General features: G+C 43.5%; 1 protein-coding gene across 3 annotated transcripts; it reads right to left on the bottom strand.

Moving 5' to 3' along the window:
- Positions 1–2,252: 2,252 nt before the first annotated feature.
- On the bottom strand, positions 2,253–19,077 carry LOC126998044 (serine/threonine-protein kinase PAK 2-like). Of its 3 annotated transcripts, none has more exons than XR_007752607.1 (14): positions 18,970–19,077; positions 17,282–17,394; positions 15,078–15,249; positions 14,576–14,717; positions 11,839–11,984; positions 11,379–11,491; positions 10,504–10,656; positions 9,896–10,082; positions 8,505–8,593; positions 7,069–7,172; positions 6,315–6,476; positions 5,107–5,279; positions 4,060–4,707; positions 2,253–4,023 (listed from the first exon to the last, which is right to left on the bottom strand). XR_007752607.1 is itself a non-coding variant. In XM_050859347.1 (13 exons), the coding sequence occupies exons 2-13, from the start codon at positions 17,335–17,337 to the stop codon at positions 4,609–4,611; spliced, it is 1,596 nt and encodes a 531-aa protein (XP_050715304.1). In that variant the 5' UTR covers positions 17,338–17,394; positions 18,970–19,077; the 3' UTR covers positions 2,253–4,608. The 3 variants fall into 3 exon arrangements, 1 of the variants encoding a protein (XP_050715304.1); XR_007752608.1 differs by having other exon boundaries at positions 2,253–3,028; positions 3,305–4,707; XM_050859347.1 differs by having other exon boundaries at positions 2,253–4,707.
- Between the last annotated feature and the right edge of the window lie 398 nt (positions 19,078–19,475).

A 19,475-nucleotide genomic window follows, 5' to 3' on the forward strand; every position in this document is an offset into this window, starting at 1 on the left:
TTATCCACTTTATCTTCCCTTCTCTTGGTTCTCTCCCTTCCACTCGCTTCCCTGTTTGTCCTCTTTTCTATTTCTCTGTTTCTATCTGTCTTTCCTTTATCCACTCTGTCTTCCCTTCTCTTGGCTCTCTCCCTTCCACTCCCTTCCCTGTTTTTCCCCTTTTCTTTTTCGCTGTCTATCTTTTTTCCTTTCCTTTATCCACTCTGTCTTCCCTTCTGTCGCTTCTCTGTTTTTCCTCTTTTCTTTTTTCTGCTTCTTTCTTTCTCCCCTTTCTCTTTTTCTCTTCGCGTCTGTCTTCACTAGTCTTTTTCTTCCTTTTTTTCTCTCTTAATTTTTTGCACCTCTTTCTTGACTTTCTCTTTCTTCCTATTCTATTCACATCCTTTTCGCCGTTCTTCTCCCTTCTTCCTCTCCTCCTTGTCCCCTTGTTATTCTCTCACGTTCTTTTCGTCTGTGCACTCTTTTTCAACTCCTTTTTTTCTTCACACGTTCTTTTTTTCCGTTTATTCTATTCCTCACTTCTTTCCTCTCAGTTCTTTAAAGATTTTCAACGGTTATCAATCTATTTTTCATGTATCGTCGACTTTTTTTCTTATGTTTGCCAATATATTTTTTTACGTTGATTCGAAGTTCGTCCTGGAAAGAAAGAAAGAAAAATAGAGGGCAATATAAGCACGTCGAATAATTACTACGTCTAATAAATCGTTTAATTTCCGTATCAAATGAAAACGACGTATATCAATGGCAATACTTGCGTTAATACGCCATTCTAGATCACTAATAGTACCACGTAAATTATTGGTAAAACAGGAAGATGAGGATGAAGAACAGGAGGAGAGGGGGAGGAGAGGGGGAGAAGGAGGAGGAGGAGGAGGAGGAGGAGGAGGAGGAGGAGGGGAAGGAAAGGTGGATTGCCCCATTTATTACCCGAGTCATCAATGTATTCTCGGTCTCCTGGCGACGAATATAACACCGCCGCTCCTACCCCGCCGCTGGGAGCCACGGCGAGGCGGGGCGGGGCGGGGCACACACACACAAAGGCACATAACAAAACATAACAGCGGGTCAGGTAAGGGAGAGACAGATTACAGGGGAGAGGGAGGGATGAGGAGGGAGGGAGTGGGAGAGAGGCAGGGGAGGGGCACCCCCCACGCCCACACTAATCATACCTGGTGTCGCTGGCCTCTGATTAGACAGGTATTGGAGAGGTTAATTAATTCCAGCCGGGGAGGGAGGAGGCAGGGTGGGGAGCGGCGCGCCACCTGCCCGCCGCCTGCCTGCCGCCTCCGCCGCCGCCGCCGCCGCCCCGAGACACCTGCACCGCGTCGCTTGGAGGCTCAGTGGCGCCGCCTCCCCCCGGCGCTGCAGTCGCCGCAGGAGCCTCGGGGTGTCGCGCCCTTCGGCTCCTCCGTCGGGCGTGTCGGGTGTTGTCGGCGCGGAGCGGTGGCCGCCGCGTCCTCACCTTGAGTCACCTGGCCGGGAGCAGCGTCTGTCCCTCCTCCTCCTCCTCCCGCAGCAGCAGCAGCAGCAGCAGCGGCAGCAGGCGTGGTCGTGCTCCGCCTCGCGCCACACTCCGGCAGACACTTGCACTTTTGGTGTGTTCGGCGGAGCCCTCGTCATTTACGTCGAACAAAAGAATCAGGTATAACGCTCTTTCTTTTCAAGCCATTTTGCACTCATTCTTTGAAGCATGAGCGACTTTTCCCGCCGCGTCGCCGCCGCCTGCCATGCGCGCGGCGCACCGGCCACTCAGGTGTCATCTGCGCATTGTCCACCAATCATCGGCAGAATTGATGACGGCAAACACCTTGATTGGCGCACAATGAGCGGGAATCAATGTGATTGGCGGACAAAGGGGCCTGGGCGGGGCCGCGAGGAAAGGGGCGGAACTCCCCACGTCAGGCCTGGGGCGGGAGGGCGCGCCAGGCACCGCCGCGCCGCCGCGCCACCGCCAGACACCGCTGCGGCACGGCGGCGCGAGGGTTATGCCACCGCCGCCGCCGCAGCAGCAGTCTCCACCACCACCACCATCTTGCCGCCGGCCAGACCCGCCACCCACGCCAGGGCACTCCATCCTGTCAGCCTCCAGGCCACAGGTCACTCTGCCTGCAGGTACACACACTGCCTAGAGAGTTTATCATGCAATCCCAACTCAGCACGCTACGCTACACTAGATACAAATTACGATACACTACACTGGCTGCACACCAGACTACAGCTAAGGTGAAGGTGGAAGAGGAATGAACCACGAGTCAAGAATTATTTTTTTTATTGAATTTTATTATTTTTCTTTTTTTTAATCTCACAACCTTTCATAATTAATATCAAAAGCGAGGAAGCACACACATAAAAAAAAGAGAGAAAACGAGGCTGAAATTATAAACAAAACTCTCACGACGAAGGAAATCAAGTAGTATAAAACAATCCTGCTCGAACCTTGATATTTTTCCCTTCACGCACACCGCAGCCAACCTCGCGTGTCCCCTCTGGTTGCTCCCACGACGAGGATCTTCAAGGTGACGGAGATAAGCGCCGCGGCAACGATCCAAAATAACACGTCCAGCAACACAAACCTTCGCTAATATCGTCAACGTCACACCTGTAAGGCTGCGACTGTAAATGACTGACTGACTGAATAATCGATTGACGTACTGAGCCCGACAATAGTAAGCAGAGCAACTAACTTCTTTTCGTTTAACGTCCTTATTTTTCCTTATGGGGTTGGCAGCGCGACAGACTGACTTAGAAAACAGATTGTGCAAGACTGACTGACTGACAGAGACCGATTGTGCACTTGACTTTGGCTTAGAGAGGAATGCAAATGACTGACTGACCGAATGACGACTTATTATAACTGTAGCTGTGACTGTAGCGAACCCGGACTTGACTGTAACTATAAAATGACCATAGCTGACTTACAGAAACAGACTCAGCACGTGACTTTGGCTAAGAGAGAAATGCAAATGAGTGACTGACCAACTGACTGACTTACTAACTGTAGCTGTGACTGTAGCGAACCAGGACTTGACTGTAACTATAAAATGACCATAGCTGACTTACAGAAACAGACTCAGCACGTGACTTTGGCTAAGAGAGAAATGCAAATGAGTGACTGACCGACTGACTGACTTACTAACTGTAGCTGTGACTGTAGCGAACCCGGACTTGACTGTAACTATAAAATGACTAACTGACTCACAGAAACAGACTCTACACGTAACTTTGGCTAAGAGAGAAATGCAAATGAGTGACTGACCGACTGACTGACTTACTAATTGTGGCAGTAGCTGTAACAAACCCGGACTTGACTCTGACTAATACCTAATACCCGCGATTGCAATACATTATGACGACTGTATCTGCCGCTGACGGTTCTGTACCTTACCATAACATGCATCCTGAAAGTCAAGTAATAACAGTCACCAGCCCTTCAATTTTTTTCAAGTCACTATGCCAGAATCACTTAAATAGATCATACAACAGGAACAGCGAGTAGCGGGCTTTTTATTTTTTTTTATTGTTGTTTCCATTTTTTTTGCGCCCTTGTGCTGTCTCCTTTACTGTAAAAAAAAAAAAAAAAACAACAACAACCCCCTTATTCATTACTTAATTACCATTGACATTAGTTTGGGTCACACCTTTGATTAATGCGTGTAGCCGTGTGCACCTCACCTAATAGGGAAAGAAAATAACAGGTGATATTTTTTTCGTCTTTTGCAGTGTTACACCTTCAAAAGTGTTAAGGGTGGACATTTACTTTTTACAGCCGAGGAAGCAGCTCAAGGCCAATACATAAAAAAGTTAAAAAGCCTCTCTAGTCATCATCGTCAGCCTCCCTTCCTTCTTCCTTCCTTTATTCCCTCCTTCCTTCCTTTCTTCCTTCCTTAACTGCTACCTTCCTTCCGTCCCTCCTTCAATCCTTCTATCCTCCCTTCCTACCCTCCCTCCTTTATTCCCTCCTTCCTTCCTTCCTTCCTTAACTGTTACCTTCCTTCCTTCCGTCCCTCCCTCTCTCCTTCTATCCTTCCCTCCTTCCTTCCTTCCTTCCTTAACTGTTACCTTCCTTCCTTCCGTCCCTCCCTCCTTCTCTCCTTCCCTCCTTCCTTCCTCTCTTCCTTCTTTCCCATCTTCCTTTATTCCCTTTGTGTAGAGTATTCCCAAGACTTCTGGTTGACATTTTCTACATGTAAGCATACATAAAAAACATGGAATTCGTATATCACTTCCGTGTATTGAATCACAACGACGTAGTGAATCAAATTGAACTTAAAACAACAACAATAACAATAATAACAAAATTTATCGTACACAGTTGCCGGCCGACTAATCATGCATGCTTACGACTAACACTGAAAAGTAAATAAATAAACAATGAATGATCTCCCTCGTGAATAAGAAAGTAAGCAAGAAAGTAAGAGCGTACACACACACACACACACACACGACGATTTACCATACGCCACCTTGTCATACCATCATACACACCACAGATGAACAACAACAACAACAACAATAACAACAACAACAACAACAACAACAAAACATTAACAACAACAACATTAACAATAACAAAAACAACAACAAGCAGGGGGACGGTGGGGGTTAGCGTTACGGCATTTTCCCGTGCGCCGGGTTCCTCGCGTTCCGAGCCGCAGTGATCAGGGCGCGTAAGCTTACGAGAGGCGCCGCGCGCTTCAGGAACGGGTGCTGGAAAGGGAGAAGGGAGAGAGGTGCTGTGACGCTGTGCTAAAAGATGGGGTGCTGGAGAAGGAGGAGGAGGAAGAAGAAAAGGCGGAGAAGGGATATACTACAACTATTAAATTTTATAAGGTCATTACTAACTTTTCGTGCATAACTACAAGATTCCGCAAGAAAAAAAAAAGGTGTATGAAAATCACTATTACCCTTACTACTACTACTACTACTACTACTGCTGCTGCTGCTGCTATATTTTTTTATAGTACTACTACTTCTACGTTAACTAATTTTTTGGTGCATAACTATACATGATGCAAAAGAATGTGTATAAAAACTACTATTACCACTTCTATTACTACTACTACTACTACTACTACTACTACTACTACTGCTGCTGCTATGACTCACCTGAAGAAGTCTTGAGGCCGAGGGTCGCTTGTCTTCGCTCACCTCAAGGCACTGGTCGAGGAAGTCCGCGAAGCCGGGCGATAGCTGGGACCTCTTCTTGATCACCGGCTTCCCGTTGGAGGTGATCAAGTAGAGGGCGCGCACCGGGTCCTCTGTCATGTACGGCGGCTCACCTGGACGAGACAGAGCGACAGGTAGACGGAATATTTTTGTTTTTGTTTCGTACTTGTTTTTACATCAGAGGAAGCAGTCGAGGGCAAACAAATATTGGGAAAGAAAGACAACAAAACTTATGTTCCGCAAAATAAAATCATGGAGAATTCTATACAATTTTTTTTTTTACAGCAGAGGAGACAGTGCAAGGGCGTAAAAAAAAAGAAAACAATAATGAAAAAAAAAGCCCGCTACTTACTGCTCCTGAATAGAGTGGCCAAAATGGGAACATCACAGCACCACACTCATACAACACAAAACAACATATCATTCACAACACAAAACGTCCTTCACACCACAACGCACAACATACAACCCAACCCAACCCAACCTAACACACTCAAAACAGCCTCCCACCACAACACACACCACATACATGCAACACAACACACTCAACCCAACACATACATGCAACACAACACACTCAACCCAACACATACATGCAACACAACACACTCAACACAACACATACAAAAAACACATAAGAGCCTCCACACCCCAGCATACAACAAGCAACCTGATATCATGGTTTATCATCATATTTTACTGACCACAACAACTATAACGAATGGAAACATAAAACAATACAAAATGCTCCAGGAAAAATAAGCACATCACTACTTAATAAAAAAGACATGTATACAAGACCACGCACAACACGACCCCCCGAGTGCCAGAGACGTGAACAAGACGAACAACAACAACAACAACAACAACAACAACAACAACAACAACAATACAATGCGATACAAACAGAAGCATAGCATGAGTCAGACTTATGAAGCAAAACAAGGCACGGATGGAGTATATTTTTTTTTTCTTTCAAGAGGAGAGCATCAAGATACCTCTCCATCCACCCGAAACTGACCTCTCTTTTTGGCTCTCATCTATACACTCTCTTATATATGCAGTGATTAACGGACTTTCTTTTTCTCAATTATTTATGTTTTCCCTTGAGCTGCATCCTCTACTGTAAGAAAAAAAAGGCCACTCACCGTCCAGCATTTCGAGGGCCATGATGCCGAGGGACCACACATCCACCTTCGGCCCGTAGTTCTGCCGCTGTACCACCTCGGGCGCCATCCAGTAGGGCGTCCCCACCATGGTAGTGCGCTTGCTTCTCTCCGGGGACAGCTGGGCGCAGAAACCAAAGTCCGCTGTAGTAGTAAGTAGTAGTAGTAGTAGTAGTTATAGTAGTAGTAGTGGTAGCAGTATTATTATTATTATTATTATTATTATTATTAGCAGTAGTAGTTATAGTAGTAGTAGCAGTAGTAGTAGAAGTAGTAGTAGTAATAGTAGTAGTTAAGGTAAGAACAATATTAACATGGTAAAATCGTTGTGCAAAGAATAGACACAGTATAATCCGACAGACGACATATGTAAGTGAATATATAGAAGATAAAAAATAATGACATATATAACACGAAGCAATTCGTAATCACTGTAGCAATATCAACAAGGTAAAATCGCTTGTGAAAAGAGTGAAAAAGAATATTATCCTAAAAGATATTGTGTGTAAGTGAAATAAGAAGATAAAAATAATGAAATATACAACACAAACCAATTCATAATCACCGTAAGTACATGAATTAACAAACACATAAACAAGCAACCATGATGACAATATAAGCAAGAAGAAAAAACAAGAAAAGGATGGAAGAAACTCCGTGAATATACAGGTAAACTCCGTGAACATAAAGGTAAACAAACAAGGCGAGTCACAGAAAACGCAAAGGGCAGACTCACTTATTTTAACCTCGCCGTGCATTCCGAGAAGCACGTTGTCCGATTTGATGTCCCGGTGAATGATGTTAGCCAGGTGAAGGAACTCGAGGGCCTGGAGCACCTCTCTGAAGGGAAAGGGGAAGGGGAGGAAGACAGAGATAAGAACATTGATAGATAAATAGATATATATAATTCACAACCCCACCCACACCCATACACAGGAACTGAACGTGTGTCCGTGTATCTGTCCGTATGTGTATGTGTCCGTGGACCTGCAGCACCTCTCTGAAGAAGGATGTGGGTAGGGGGGACAAAGGTAAGAACACATAAATAAATAGACAAACAGGCGAGTAGCGGGCTTTTCATTGTCCCCTTTTTGTTGCCCTGGAGCCGTATCCTTTGATGTAAAAAAAAAAAAAAAAAGAAAAAAAAAGGGAGGGATAGATACAAAACACTGTCCCCCACATACACATAGGAACTGAATGTGTGCCCGTATGTATCTGTATGTGTCTGTGTCCGTGTCCGTGGGCCTGAAGCACCTCAAACCTACGCCATACACGCCATACAACTATACACTCCTACTGTCTTTCCTTCTCCCGCCCCGCCCCCCCCCCTCCTGCCTTGTATCTTCTCCACTAGCCCATGCACTTCCTCTTCAAACTATACCCTTGATTAAGAAAAAAGAACACAGATAGTTAGATCGATAGATAATTAGATAGACTGCTACAATTCACCCCACCACCACCACACACACAAGAACTGAATGTGTGCCTGTATGTATCCGTATGTATCCGCGTCCGTGTGGATTGAAGGAGCTGAGTACGGTGCTGAGGATACTGAGTCTGAGGATATTCGGGCACGTGAAGAGGAGTGGGTATGATTAAGGATTGGAGAGAGCTGTTGGGGTGGAAATGCCAGGTCGCCGCGCACCAGGGAAGCCAAAGAAGACATGGAGGCAGTGTGTCGAAGAGGATGTGGCAACAGTGGGTTTTGGAGTGTCTGAGGCGATGGACTGAAATAGTTGGAAGCGTATCATCGACCGTCTAACCTCGTACACGAATATTGCAAGTTGTGTGTGTTCAGGTGTTTCCAGGACGAAGAAGAAGAATAAGAAGAAAAAAGAAGAAGAAGAAGAAGAAGAAGAAGAAGAAGAAGAAGAAGAAGAGAAGGAAGAGGAAGAGGTAAAAAGAAGTGAGAAAGATATTATGACTAAAATAATAATAATAAAGAAAGAAAAAAAATGATTAGGAGAAAAGATGTTGATGACGAAAATGAGGAGGCAAAGGAGAAAGAGGAAGAAAAAGAAGTAATGGAAGAAATGAAAAAAAAAGAGGAGGAGGAAGATCAAGAACAAGAACAAGAAAAAGAAGAACAAGTACGAGAATAACTAGAGCAAGAGCAAGAGCAAGAGTAACAAGAAGAAGATGATGATGATGATGATGATGATGACGCCCCACCTGCAGAGCGCGGCAATAGAGCACTCCTCCATGACCGTCTCCATCGCCACGGTCGTGAGAGATCCGCCCTCCAGGTACTCCATCACAACCTGGAGACACGAACAAATAGGGCAGGTGAGACAGGTGCAAACAAGGCAGGTAAGAGGGATGCAAACAAAGTAGGTAAGAGGTAGTATGTAAACAAGACAGGTAAGATACGAAAACACGGCAGGTAAGAGATGAAAACACGACAGATGAGAGATGCAAACACGACAGGTGAGAGATGCAAACAAGACAGGTGAGAGGTGCAAACAAGGCAGGTAAGAGGGATGCAAACACGGCAGGTAAGAGATGCAAACACGACAGGTGAGAGATGCAAACAAGACAGGTGAGAGGTGCAAACAAGGCAGGTAAGAGGTATGCAAACAAGACAGGTGAGAAGTGCTAACAAGACAGGTGAGAGAGATGCAAACAAAGCAGGTAAGAGGGATGCAAATAAGACAGGTGAGAGGAATGCAAACAATAAAGATAAGAGACAAATGACACAGGTTAGAGTGGTATGCAAACAAAGCAGGTAAGAGGTGTGCAAACAAGACAGATGAGAGGTACAAACGAAAAAGAAAGGGTTGTAAAAGAGACAGCCGGAACCAAAACGGCCAAAGAGACGGATAAGTGAGATGGGAAAAAAAAAGAATGACAAGGAAAAGTGTAAACGTCATAGGTAAAAAAAAAATAATAAACAGACGAAAAAGATAGGAAAAGCGGAAACAGAGATGGAAGAAAGGAGATGGAAAAAGAAGAGACACGAAAACTGCAAAAACCACAAGATAAACAGAGAGAAAGACAAGAAAGGTGGACACAAAAGGGATGGAAAGAGCAAAGGCAATAAAAGTCCAAACACCACAAGTAAGAAAAAAAACAAAAACAAAAATATCAACAAAACAAAAAATCAGGAAAATGGAAACATTGGGATGCAACAAGAGAGAGGGAAAAAGAAAAAAAAACAAGCAAAACAAAAAGACAAACAAAAAAAGATAGAAACAACAGAGATGGAACAAGAGATGAAAAAAGAAGAGACAAAAAAGAAAAAAAAAAAAAGGAAAATGGAAACACTGGAGATGAAACGAGAGAGAGGGAAAAAGGAAAGACAAGCAAAACAAAAAGACAAACAAAAAAAGATAGAAACAACAGAGATGGAACAAGAGATGAAAAAAGGAGACAAAAAAGACAAAAAAAAAAATAAGGAAAATGGAAACACTGGAGATGAAACAAGAGAGAAGGAAAAAAGAAAGACAAGCAAAACGAAAAGACAAACAAAAAAGATGGAATAAGAGATGAAAAAAGGAAAGACATGAAAACTACAAACGAAAACAAAAATAAACGTAGAAACAAACGCACGCCCCAAGACTCACCCACAGCTGCTCCCCGACGAGGTAGGAGTCGACGTAGTTCACGATGTTGGGGTGCTTGTTCTCCTTCATGACGATGATCTCGCTGGCGATGAGCTCCGGGCGTACCTGCCTGCTGAGGGTCATCACCTTTATGGCCACCACCTCACCTGTCTGCAAATTCTCCGCAGTGAACACCTCGCCGGACGCCCTGGAGAAAGGTGGTTGTGGTTAGTGCAGTAGTAGAAGTAGTAGTAGTAGTAGTAGTAGTAGTAGTAGTAGTAGTAGTAGTAGTAACATTTGAAACATTTTATTATACTTGCAATTTGTACATTGTTTGATATAACATAGATTGTTGTGCAAGTAGCCCATAGGAAGCTAGTAGTAGTAGTAGTAGTAGTAGTAGTAGTAGTAGCAAAAAGAGTCGTATATAATTCTACACTATTATAAGTTCGATTTAAGGTTGAAACTAGTTAACGGTACAGTCATTAACGTGGGAGAAGCCATTGAACTATGTATTATGATAGATCAAGCTTTTAATAGCGGTAATAATATAGTAGTAACATGAAATACTACCTATACAACTATACAACTCTAGGCTGCATCGTTTAACCTTTCCCCGCGTTCCTTACCCTTGGCCAATTTTATTCTTCTTCTTGTACTTCTTGTTGGGGTCGCCCACCGTCACCAGGGGCTGCAGCATCCTCAGCACCTGTTCCCGCTGCAGCTCCTTCTTGTTGTTCACCTGGGGCGCCTCTTTCTTTCCGTTAATCACGCTGCGAGGCCTGCGTGGGGTGGGAGTTGGAAGGGCGTTGGTTAGTTCGATGTAAGTGTGGGATGGGCTGATGGGGTGAGGCAGAGTGGGGTGGGGTGGGATGGTGTGGTGTGGTGGGGTGGGCTGGGGTGGGGTGGGGTGGTGTGGTGTGGTGTGGTGTGGTGTGGTGGGGTGGGCTGGGGTGGGGTGGGGTGGTGTGGTGTGGTGTGGTGGGGTGGGGTGGTGTGGTGTGGTGTGGTGGGGTGGGGTGGTGTGGTGGGGTGGGGTGGGGTGTGTGTGGGGGTAAGAAAATTAAAAGTGAAAGTTCAAGCTAATCAAGAAAAAAAGAAATACTAGAAAACAAGATAGGTGTTAGTTTTTCCCTGCCTGTCTTCTTTCTCCTCCTACTTTTCCTCTTCTTCCTTCCTTCCTTTCATTCTTCCTTCCTTCACTTTTCTTTCCTCCTTCGTTCCTTTCATTCTTCATTCGTTCACTTTTCTTTCCTCCTTTGTTCCTTCCTTTCTTCTTTTCCGAAACATTTTTTTCCTTCTCTCATCCCTTAGCCTTTGTTTGCCATTTTTTACCATCATACGAGCCTTATCTCCTTCGTTCTTTCATATAATTTTTCAATCCTCCTCCTCCTTTTCCTCCTCCAATTCTCTTCTTCCACACATGCATGCACATCTACATCAATAAGGTGACTTCCCCATCATCACGGCAGGTGGACAGAGTGGATAGATCACCTCCACCCACCTTGGCGAGGGCAGGAGGCCATCCAGCTCATCCACGGGCTTGGTGTACACTGACTTGGTCCTGTCCGGGCGTGTTGGTATGGGCGGCGGGATGATCTCACTCGAACTCAACCTCTGAAGGCGGGGAAGAAGGAAGAGGCGGTGTGAGTGAGAGATTGAGTGATGACCGAGTGATTGAGTGGACCAACTAACTAACTGACCACCCAACTGACTGACCTAACAAACTAACTGACTGACTGACTGATTTTTTTTTTTTTTACAGAAACGGAAACAGTTCAAGAGCGTGAAAAAAAAAGAAAACAATATTGAAAAAACAGCCCGCTACTTACTGCTCCTGAACTGACTATCTTCGTGACTGACTATCTTCGTGACTGATTATCTTCGTGACTGATTATCTTCGTGACTCATGACTATCTTCGTGACACTATCTTCGTGACTGACTATCTTCGTGGCTGACTAACCTTCCAAGAGTCTCTGAATTCCTCGATGGTGGGGAGGTTCTCGACGGGGCGGGGCAGCGGGACCAGGTCATACTCGCCGCTCTCGAAGTAGCGGGTGACGCGGCGAGGGGGCGGGAGGTCATCGTAGTCGGGGTCAACTGGCGGTACTGGGGTTGGAGGTCAGAGGTCACGAAAGTTGTATATGGTGGCGATTATAGTGGTGATGGTGGAATGGGTTGTAGAATGGGTTGTTATAGTATATTTTGGTGATTTGGGGTATTTGAGGTAATGGTTTGGTGATGGTAGTGATGGTGATGATTGTATATGTGATGGAGGTGTTTGTATTAGTAGTGGTGATGGTGGAATGGGTTGATGAATGGGTTGTTATGGTATACTGTGGTGAAGGGGTTTTTGAGGAAATGGTTTGGTGATGGTAGTGATGGTGATGATTGTATATGTGATGGAGGTGTTTGTATTAGTAGTGGTGATGGTGGAATGGGTTGTTGAATGGGTTGTAATATATGTGAGCTGTGGTAATGGGGGAGGGTAGTGGAAGTAATGGTTTGGTGATGATAATGGAAATGGTGATGGTTGTATGTGGTAAGGGTGCGGTGTTTCTATTAGTGTGGTGAAAAAAAGAGGGCCGTTAAGTGTGTTTTAGTTTTGGTGGTGAGTGTAGTGATGATTAGGTTATGGCAGTGGTGGTGAAGGTTGTGTGTGGTGATTATTATATGTGGTGGGGTGTTTGTATTAGTAGTAGTGGTGATAAGGTTATGGTAGTGGTGGTGACGGTTGTATGTGGTGGTGTTTGAGTGTCTGGGTGGTGGTGTGGTGGTGGGAGGAAGATGGGTTGTTATATATGTCACTGTGGTGGCGCTGGTGGTGATGGTAGTATTGTGGTGGTATCTCTTTTTCTGGTGCTCGTGGTTACGCAATTGTAGTGATGTTGATAGTCTTTGTTTGTGGTGGTGATGGTGGTGGTGGTGATGGTGGTGATAGGGCTGTCACGGATGTGTTAATTATAGCGGTGACGGTGTGGTAATTGGTGTGGTGGTACTGGTGGTGGGGATGGTGGTGATGATAAGGCCTGATAGATAAGAGCCAACTGAGGTGACGGTGTGTTGCCATGACTGTGATGGTAAAAAAGTAATACTGATAAACACACACACACACACACACACACACACACACACACACACACACACACACACACACACACACACCACGGAATGAGTCACAATTATCCGTGTTAGGTTCGCAGTGGCAAAGATTAAAAAGAACAAAAAAATTATATGAGGCGTTAGCGTGTACATTGCCCAAAGGGAGCTGAAGAGTGTGTGTGTGTGTGTGTGTGTGTGTGTGTGTGTGTGTGTGTGTGTGTGTGTGTGTGTGTGTGTGTGTGTGTGTGTTATTGCTTTATCATCATCATCAACAACAACAACAACAACAACAACAACAACAACATCATCATCATCAACAACAACAACAACAACAACAACAACAACAACAACAACAATGATAATAATAATAATAATAATAATAATAATAATAATAATAATAATAATAATAATAATAATAATAATAATAATAATAATAATAATAATAATAATAATAATAATAATAATAATAATAATAATAATAGTTTGTCAAGTCACTTAGTCAGTTGATCAGTCAGTTAAGTGGTCAAAAAAGTCAGTTAGTTGGTCATAATAATATACATGAATAAAATCTGCTTCTAGCGACATACAGAACAAGAGTAATAATGCTCCCTTGTGCTTGCTTGATATTTCCGCCTTACTTTTAACTTCCTTTATCTTATCACTTTTATCAGCAGTAATTTCTTTTTCTGCACTGTGCTTTAGACGCGGCGTGTTGCTGACGAAGTTTCTCTATCGCTTGGGTGAGTGAAACAATCATCCATTCACACACACATACGCACACACACATTCACTTCCCGATACATCTAGGTACAGAAACAAACCCCCCCCCCCCCACACACACACACGGATACACCCGCTCCCCTTCCTCTACATCTATTCACTCACTATCCTCCCCCCCCCCATACGCACCCCCCAAAAAAACGCCCCCACACAAATAAACACAGGTAGGCACACCCAGAGCCATAGAATAGGAGACTTTGGCCAACTTTGCGCTTCTTCAAGATTCTAACGATGCCTAATACCTAGACTTTGCGCTTCTTCAGGATCCTGACGATACCTAATACCTAGACTTTGCGCTTCTTCAAGATCCTAACGATACCTAATACCTAGACTTCGCGCTTCTTCAAGATCCTAACGATACCTAATACCTAGACTTCGCGCTTCTTCAAGATCCTAACGATACCTAATACCTAGACTTTGCGCTTCTTCAAGATCCTAACGATACCTAATACCTAGACTTTGCGCTTCTTCAAGATCCTAACGATACCTAATACCTAGACTTAGCGCTTCTTCAAGATCCTAACGATACCTAATACCTAGACTTTGCGCTTCTTCAAGATCCTAACTATACCTAATACCAAGAGCACAAAAACAATATTGCATCAGGGTGGCGGAGGCTGAGTGGGCAGAAGGACCGCCCGCCTCTACAAGCTGACCAAGAAAGGCACAGGCGGAACGTAAAAAAAATAAATAAATAAATAAAATAAAAATAAAAAGTTTGGATTTCGCGCGGCTCTTTTGGTAACAACATGGCGCCTATGATGAAGCTGGCCAACCTCTCCTACTCTATGGCTCTGGGCACACTCGTAGACCCTCACCGTCCATGTACTTATCCCGGTTCAGATTATCCTGGGACTGATAGTACTTGATGGCAGCGAAGACGGCGTGGGGGTTCCGCTGCTGTTCCTCCAGCGTGATGTTAGACGTCTCCAGGATCTTCTTCATGGAGTCCGGCAGACCCTGAGTGGCGGAAGAGAGGGAGAGGAGCGTTGTGGTCACGGGGAAATGGAGGTTATGTGTGTTGATGGCTCGGGAGGAGAGGTGGTCAGTAACAGATTCCTAGGCTGACTGTCCAATTGTAGTCTTCTTATAATATCTTTGTGTGTCCATGTGTACTACCACTTACCCGTTATACTACTACTACTACTACTACTACTACTACTACTACTACTACTACTACAACTACTACTAATAATAATGCTACTACTGTTGTTGGTGCTGCTTCTTTTACTACTATACACTTATTACTCTACTACAGCTACTTATCCTCCTACTACTTTTACTACAGGGACGACAACCACTATCACTCCCAATACTCACCACGAGGCGCTTTGTTTTCTCATCGAAGAAGACGTGGTAGAGGTGCTTCACGTCGGTGGGCAGGGAGATGTTGGGCAGCGTCTTGTTGCGTCGCCGCTTCACCAGGGACGACAGTTTGCGGCGAACAGGCTCCGGGGTGTTGGGAAGCGGCTTCAAGCTCCTGTCGGGATGCCTGGAACGTGGGGTGTTAGCGTGAACGACGAGAGGCATTGCGTTGAAAGATGATGTGGTAAAGAAGTGAAAAACGGAACTGCAAACTGAATGGAAACGACGGGAGGCATTGTGTTAAAAGATGATGTGGTAAAGAAGTGAAAAACGGAACTGCAAACTGAATGGAAACGACGGGAGGCATTGTGTTGAAAGATGATGTGGTAAAGAAGTGAAAAACGGAACTGCAAACTGAATGGAAACGACGGGAGGCATTGTGTTAAAAGATGATGTGGTAAAGAAGTGAAAACCGGGACTGCAAACGAATGAAAGCGACAAGAGGCATTGGTCCTTGTTTCTACACTTTCGCCTCTCACAACACCTATTTCCAAAGGCCACAAAGGAGTTTAGTTGGGTTCTCAAGAGAATTTTTCAAGTTCGTGGTGTGGAAACCTTGTCAAAGTCAAACTATCTCCATAGGCTTAAAAACTATACCCATGGAAATACGCAACACGGAGGCTTTATTAAATGTGGGTGTGTACGCCCCGAAAGGTTTGAGAACAAGGGCCATTATGTTAAATGTGGTACAGAAGTGAAAACTGGCAATGCAAACGAATGGAAGAGGATTGTGAACCTAAACTATAGAACTCAGCAATCATTAGAAGACACGAAATCCAATGAAAAATGCAGTAATGTAAACAAGAACCGGCGTCATAACGAAAGTACACAAAGAAGGCAATGAAACTACAGAACTCAGCAATGATTAGAAGCCGCGAAATCCAATGAAAAGTGAAGTAATGTAAACAAGAACCGGCGTCATAACGAAAGTACACAAAGAAGGCAATGATGTAATATACGAAAGCGATTGAAGATTGATATAATGACGGTAGTGGAAATGAGAGCGTAAAACAAGCATGGCATATGAGCATTACAAACACAAGATGTGATTATGCAGATACGAAAATGATAAGAATGAGGGGGCGCAGACATGAGAACTTAAAACAAATGGAGACATGAAAACTTAAAACAGAAAGAAGACGAGAACTTAAAACAAAAAAAAAAGACATGAGAACTTAAAACGCAAGACATGAAAACTTAAAAGAAAAAGAAGACATGAAAACTTAAAACAAAAAAGACGTGAAAACTTAAAACAAAAAAGACACGAAAACTTTAAACAAAAAGAAGACATGAAAACTTAAAACAAAAAGAAGACATGAAAACTTAAAACAAAAAGAAGACATGAAAACTTAAAACAAAAAGAAGACATGAAAACTTAAAACAAAAAGAAGACATGAAAACTTAAAACAAAAAGAAGACATGAAAACTTGAAACACAAGACATGAAAACTTAAACAAAAAGAAGACATGAAAACTTAAAACAAAAGAAGACATGAAAACTTAAAACAAAAGAAGACATGAAAACTTAAAACAAAAGACATGAAAACTTAAAACAAAAGACATGAAAACTTAAAACAAAAGACATGAAAACTTAAAACAAAAAGAAGACATGAAAACTTAAAACAAAAGAAGACATGAAAACTTAAAACAAAAGAAGACATGAAAACTTAAAACAAAAAGAAGACATGAAAACTGAAAACAAAAAGAAGACATGAAAACTTAAAACAAAAGAAGACATGAAAACTTAAAACAAAAGAAGACATGATAACTTAAAACAAAAAGAAGACATGAGAACTATAAAAAAAAGAAGACATGAAAACTTAAAACGCAAGAAGACATGAAAACTTAAAACACAAAAAGACATGAAACGAAAAAAAGACAACAACGTAAAACAAAAGAAGACATAAGACCTCAACACGAAAGGGGAACAAGCAACAAGAACCATGAACACTGACACAGCACGGATGAAGAAGCGTAAACAATCTCAGCAAACAGAACCCCGAAATTGACCTCTCTTTTGGCCACTCTTTATTTTTTGTCTATTGTGGGAACAGAGAGTAGCGGGCTTCTTTTCACTTTTTTTTTGTTGTCCTTGAGCAATAAAAAAAAAAGACAGGTAAACAGACAGACATGAAACATCGGCGACCCGTGGTAACTTACGCCATTGAGGTAACCCGACTTGGGGGCACCGGGGACTCGTTCTCCTGTTGTGACATCCTGGGGGAGCGTGCTGACGGGGTTACTGCTGCTGCTGGGGACTCCTTGCACACCACCTGCCGGCACACGATAAAAATTAGTATCTTTTATTTTTTCCTATTTTTCCTGCTATTTTCTCTATTTATTTTTTTGGTTGTTAGACAAAACGACTCCTCGCCACACACTGTTTATCTTATCCGCGTGTCACTTGATAATGTGATGTTATGTGATGTGTGTCTCTCTCTCTTTCAACACACACACACACACACACACACACACACACACACCAAATGAGTCATGCTTCGTCCGCCCACAAACAAGCCATAGCCTCCACTCTCTCTCTCTCTCTCTCTCTCTCTCTCTCTCTCTCACACACACCACACACCACACACACACCGGGGCACTCAACAACACTCCTCTCGTTTACAGACACCCTTTCAAGAGAGATACGAGCATTAGTGATGTACAGACTAATACAACCAAGCCACATGCAAATTTCCTTTTCTTCTTCTTTCTCTTATTCACACTCACAAGATTCCTGCACAGCTTGACACCAATAATTCCTAATCGATGGAGCAAGATACTCGTTGTTACTTACTTAGGTACTTCTTTACTACATTATATTGAACTGAAATGAGATAGGTCAGATAGAGATAAAACAGGCACTTTCCTAGGAGATACGTAAATGAAGTGTTGTCTTTGTGTGCTCGACATTACTCACGACTCCACGACTCAGGTCTTCACGATATGCATTCTCTCTCCTTTAGTCCTTCCAGCGGTGATCAGAAGAGTGAGGAAGAGGAAAATGGATGAACGGAGATGAAAAGAAGGATGAAAGTGCTAAGACAAGTAGGGAGACGAGCAGGATTGAGTAGGAAGATGGAAGAAGGGAGACGGATGAACGAAAAGAAGAACGTTGGAAGTACGAAGACGAATAGAGAGATGGGAGAAGGAAGACGAGTGAGGAAACAGGGAGATGAAAGAACGTAAACGAGTATATAGGAAGACGAATAGAAGGATGGAAGATTGAAGACGAGTAAGATAGGAGATGGAAGAACGTAGACGAGTAGAAAGACGAATAGAAAGATGGAAGATGGGAGAAGGAAGACGAGTGAGGAAATAGGGAGATGAAAGAACGTAGACGAGTAGGAAGACGAATAGAAAGATGGAAGGTCGAAGACGAGTAGGAAGATAGGAGATGGAAGAACGTAAACGAGTAGGAAGACGAATAGAAAGATAGAAGATTGAAGACGAGCAGGAAGATAGGAGATGGAAGAACGTAGATGAGTAGGAAGACGAATAGAAAGATGGAAGATTGAAGACGAGTAGGAAGATAGGAGATGGAAGAACGTAGACGAGTAGAAAGACGAATAGAAAGATGGAAGATTGAAGAAGAGTAGGAAGATAGGAGATGGAAGAACGTAGACGAGTAGAAAGACGAATAGAAAGATGGAAGATTGAAGAAGAGTAGGAAGATAGGAGATGGAAGAACGTAGACGAGTAGAAAGACGAATAGAAAGATGGAAGATCGAGAACGAGTAGGAAGATGGAAGAGTTAAAACGAGTAGGAATCAAGCTTGAGGAAGAGGAGGAAGGAAAACGATTGAGGAAGTGGGAAGATGGTAGAAGGAAGATGGAGAATAATGACTTACAAGAGTGTGGCGGATCGGCGGACGTGACGGCGGGCGAGACGAGACTGAACCCTCACTCAGTCACTGCCGAGATAGCGGGTCAGAGAACACCGGTGGTATCTAATCGCCTGCCGTCTGAGAACACCGACACGATGCACGGTGCCGAAGTGAACGAGGTCCGTGAACCAGTGTTATAATGGAAAGGTTATGGAGGATCTAAAGTCCGGTTGTGACTATTTTACTATCTTGTAACGTCTTTAGTGCTGATACTTGTTATATTCAGGCGTTTTTTTTTTTTTTTTTTTTTGTTATAAATTTATGGTTTTGCTACTGCACAGGATCAGGGTATTCCGTGGCTCTACATCAGGGTTCCCAACCATTATTTATACCCATTACCCCGATTTCCACACCTCCATTGACTCATTGACCCTCCTTTGTCACTCATACATCCAACTCGACTCACCCATACTTACAAAATGGATAAATTTGTATAAAGTATACTATGCAGAAAAGTAAATAACTTTTGC

This window comes from Eriocheir sinensis, chromosome 13 (assembly GCF_024679095.1).
Source record: "Eriocheir sinensis breed Jianghai 21 chromosome 13, ASM2467909v1, whole genome shotgun sequence".
Taxonomy (NCBI): domain Eukaryota; kingdom Metazoa; phylum Arthropoda; class Malacostraca; order Decapoda; family Varunidae; genus Eriocheir; species Eriocheir sinensis.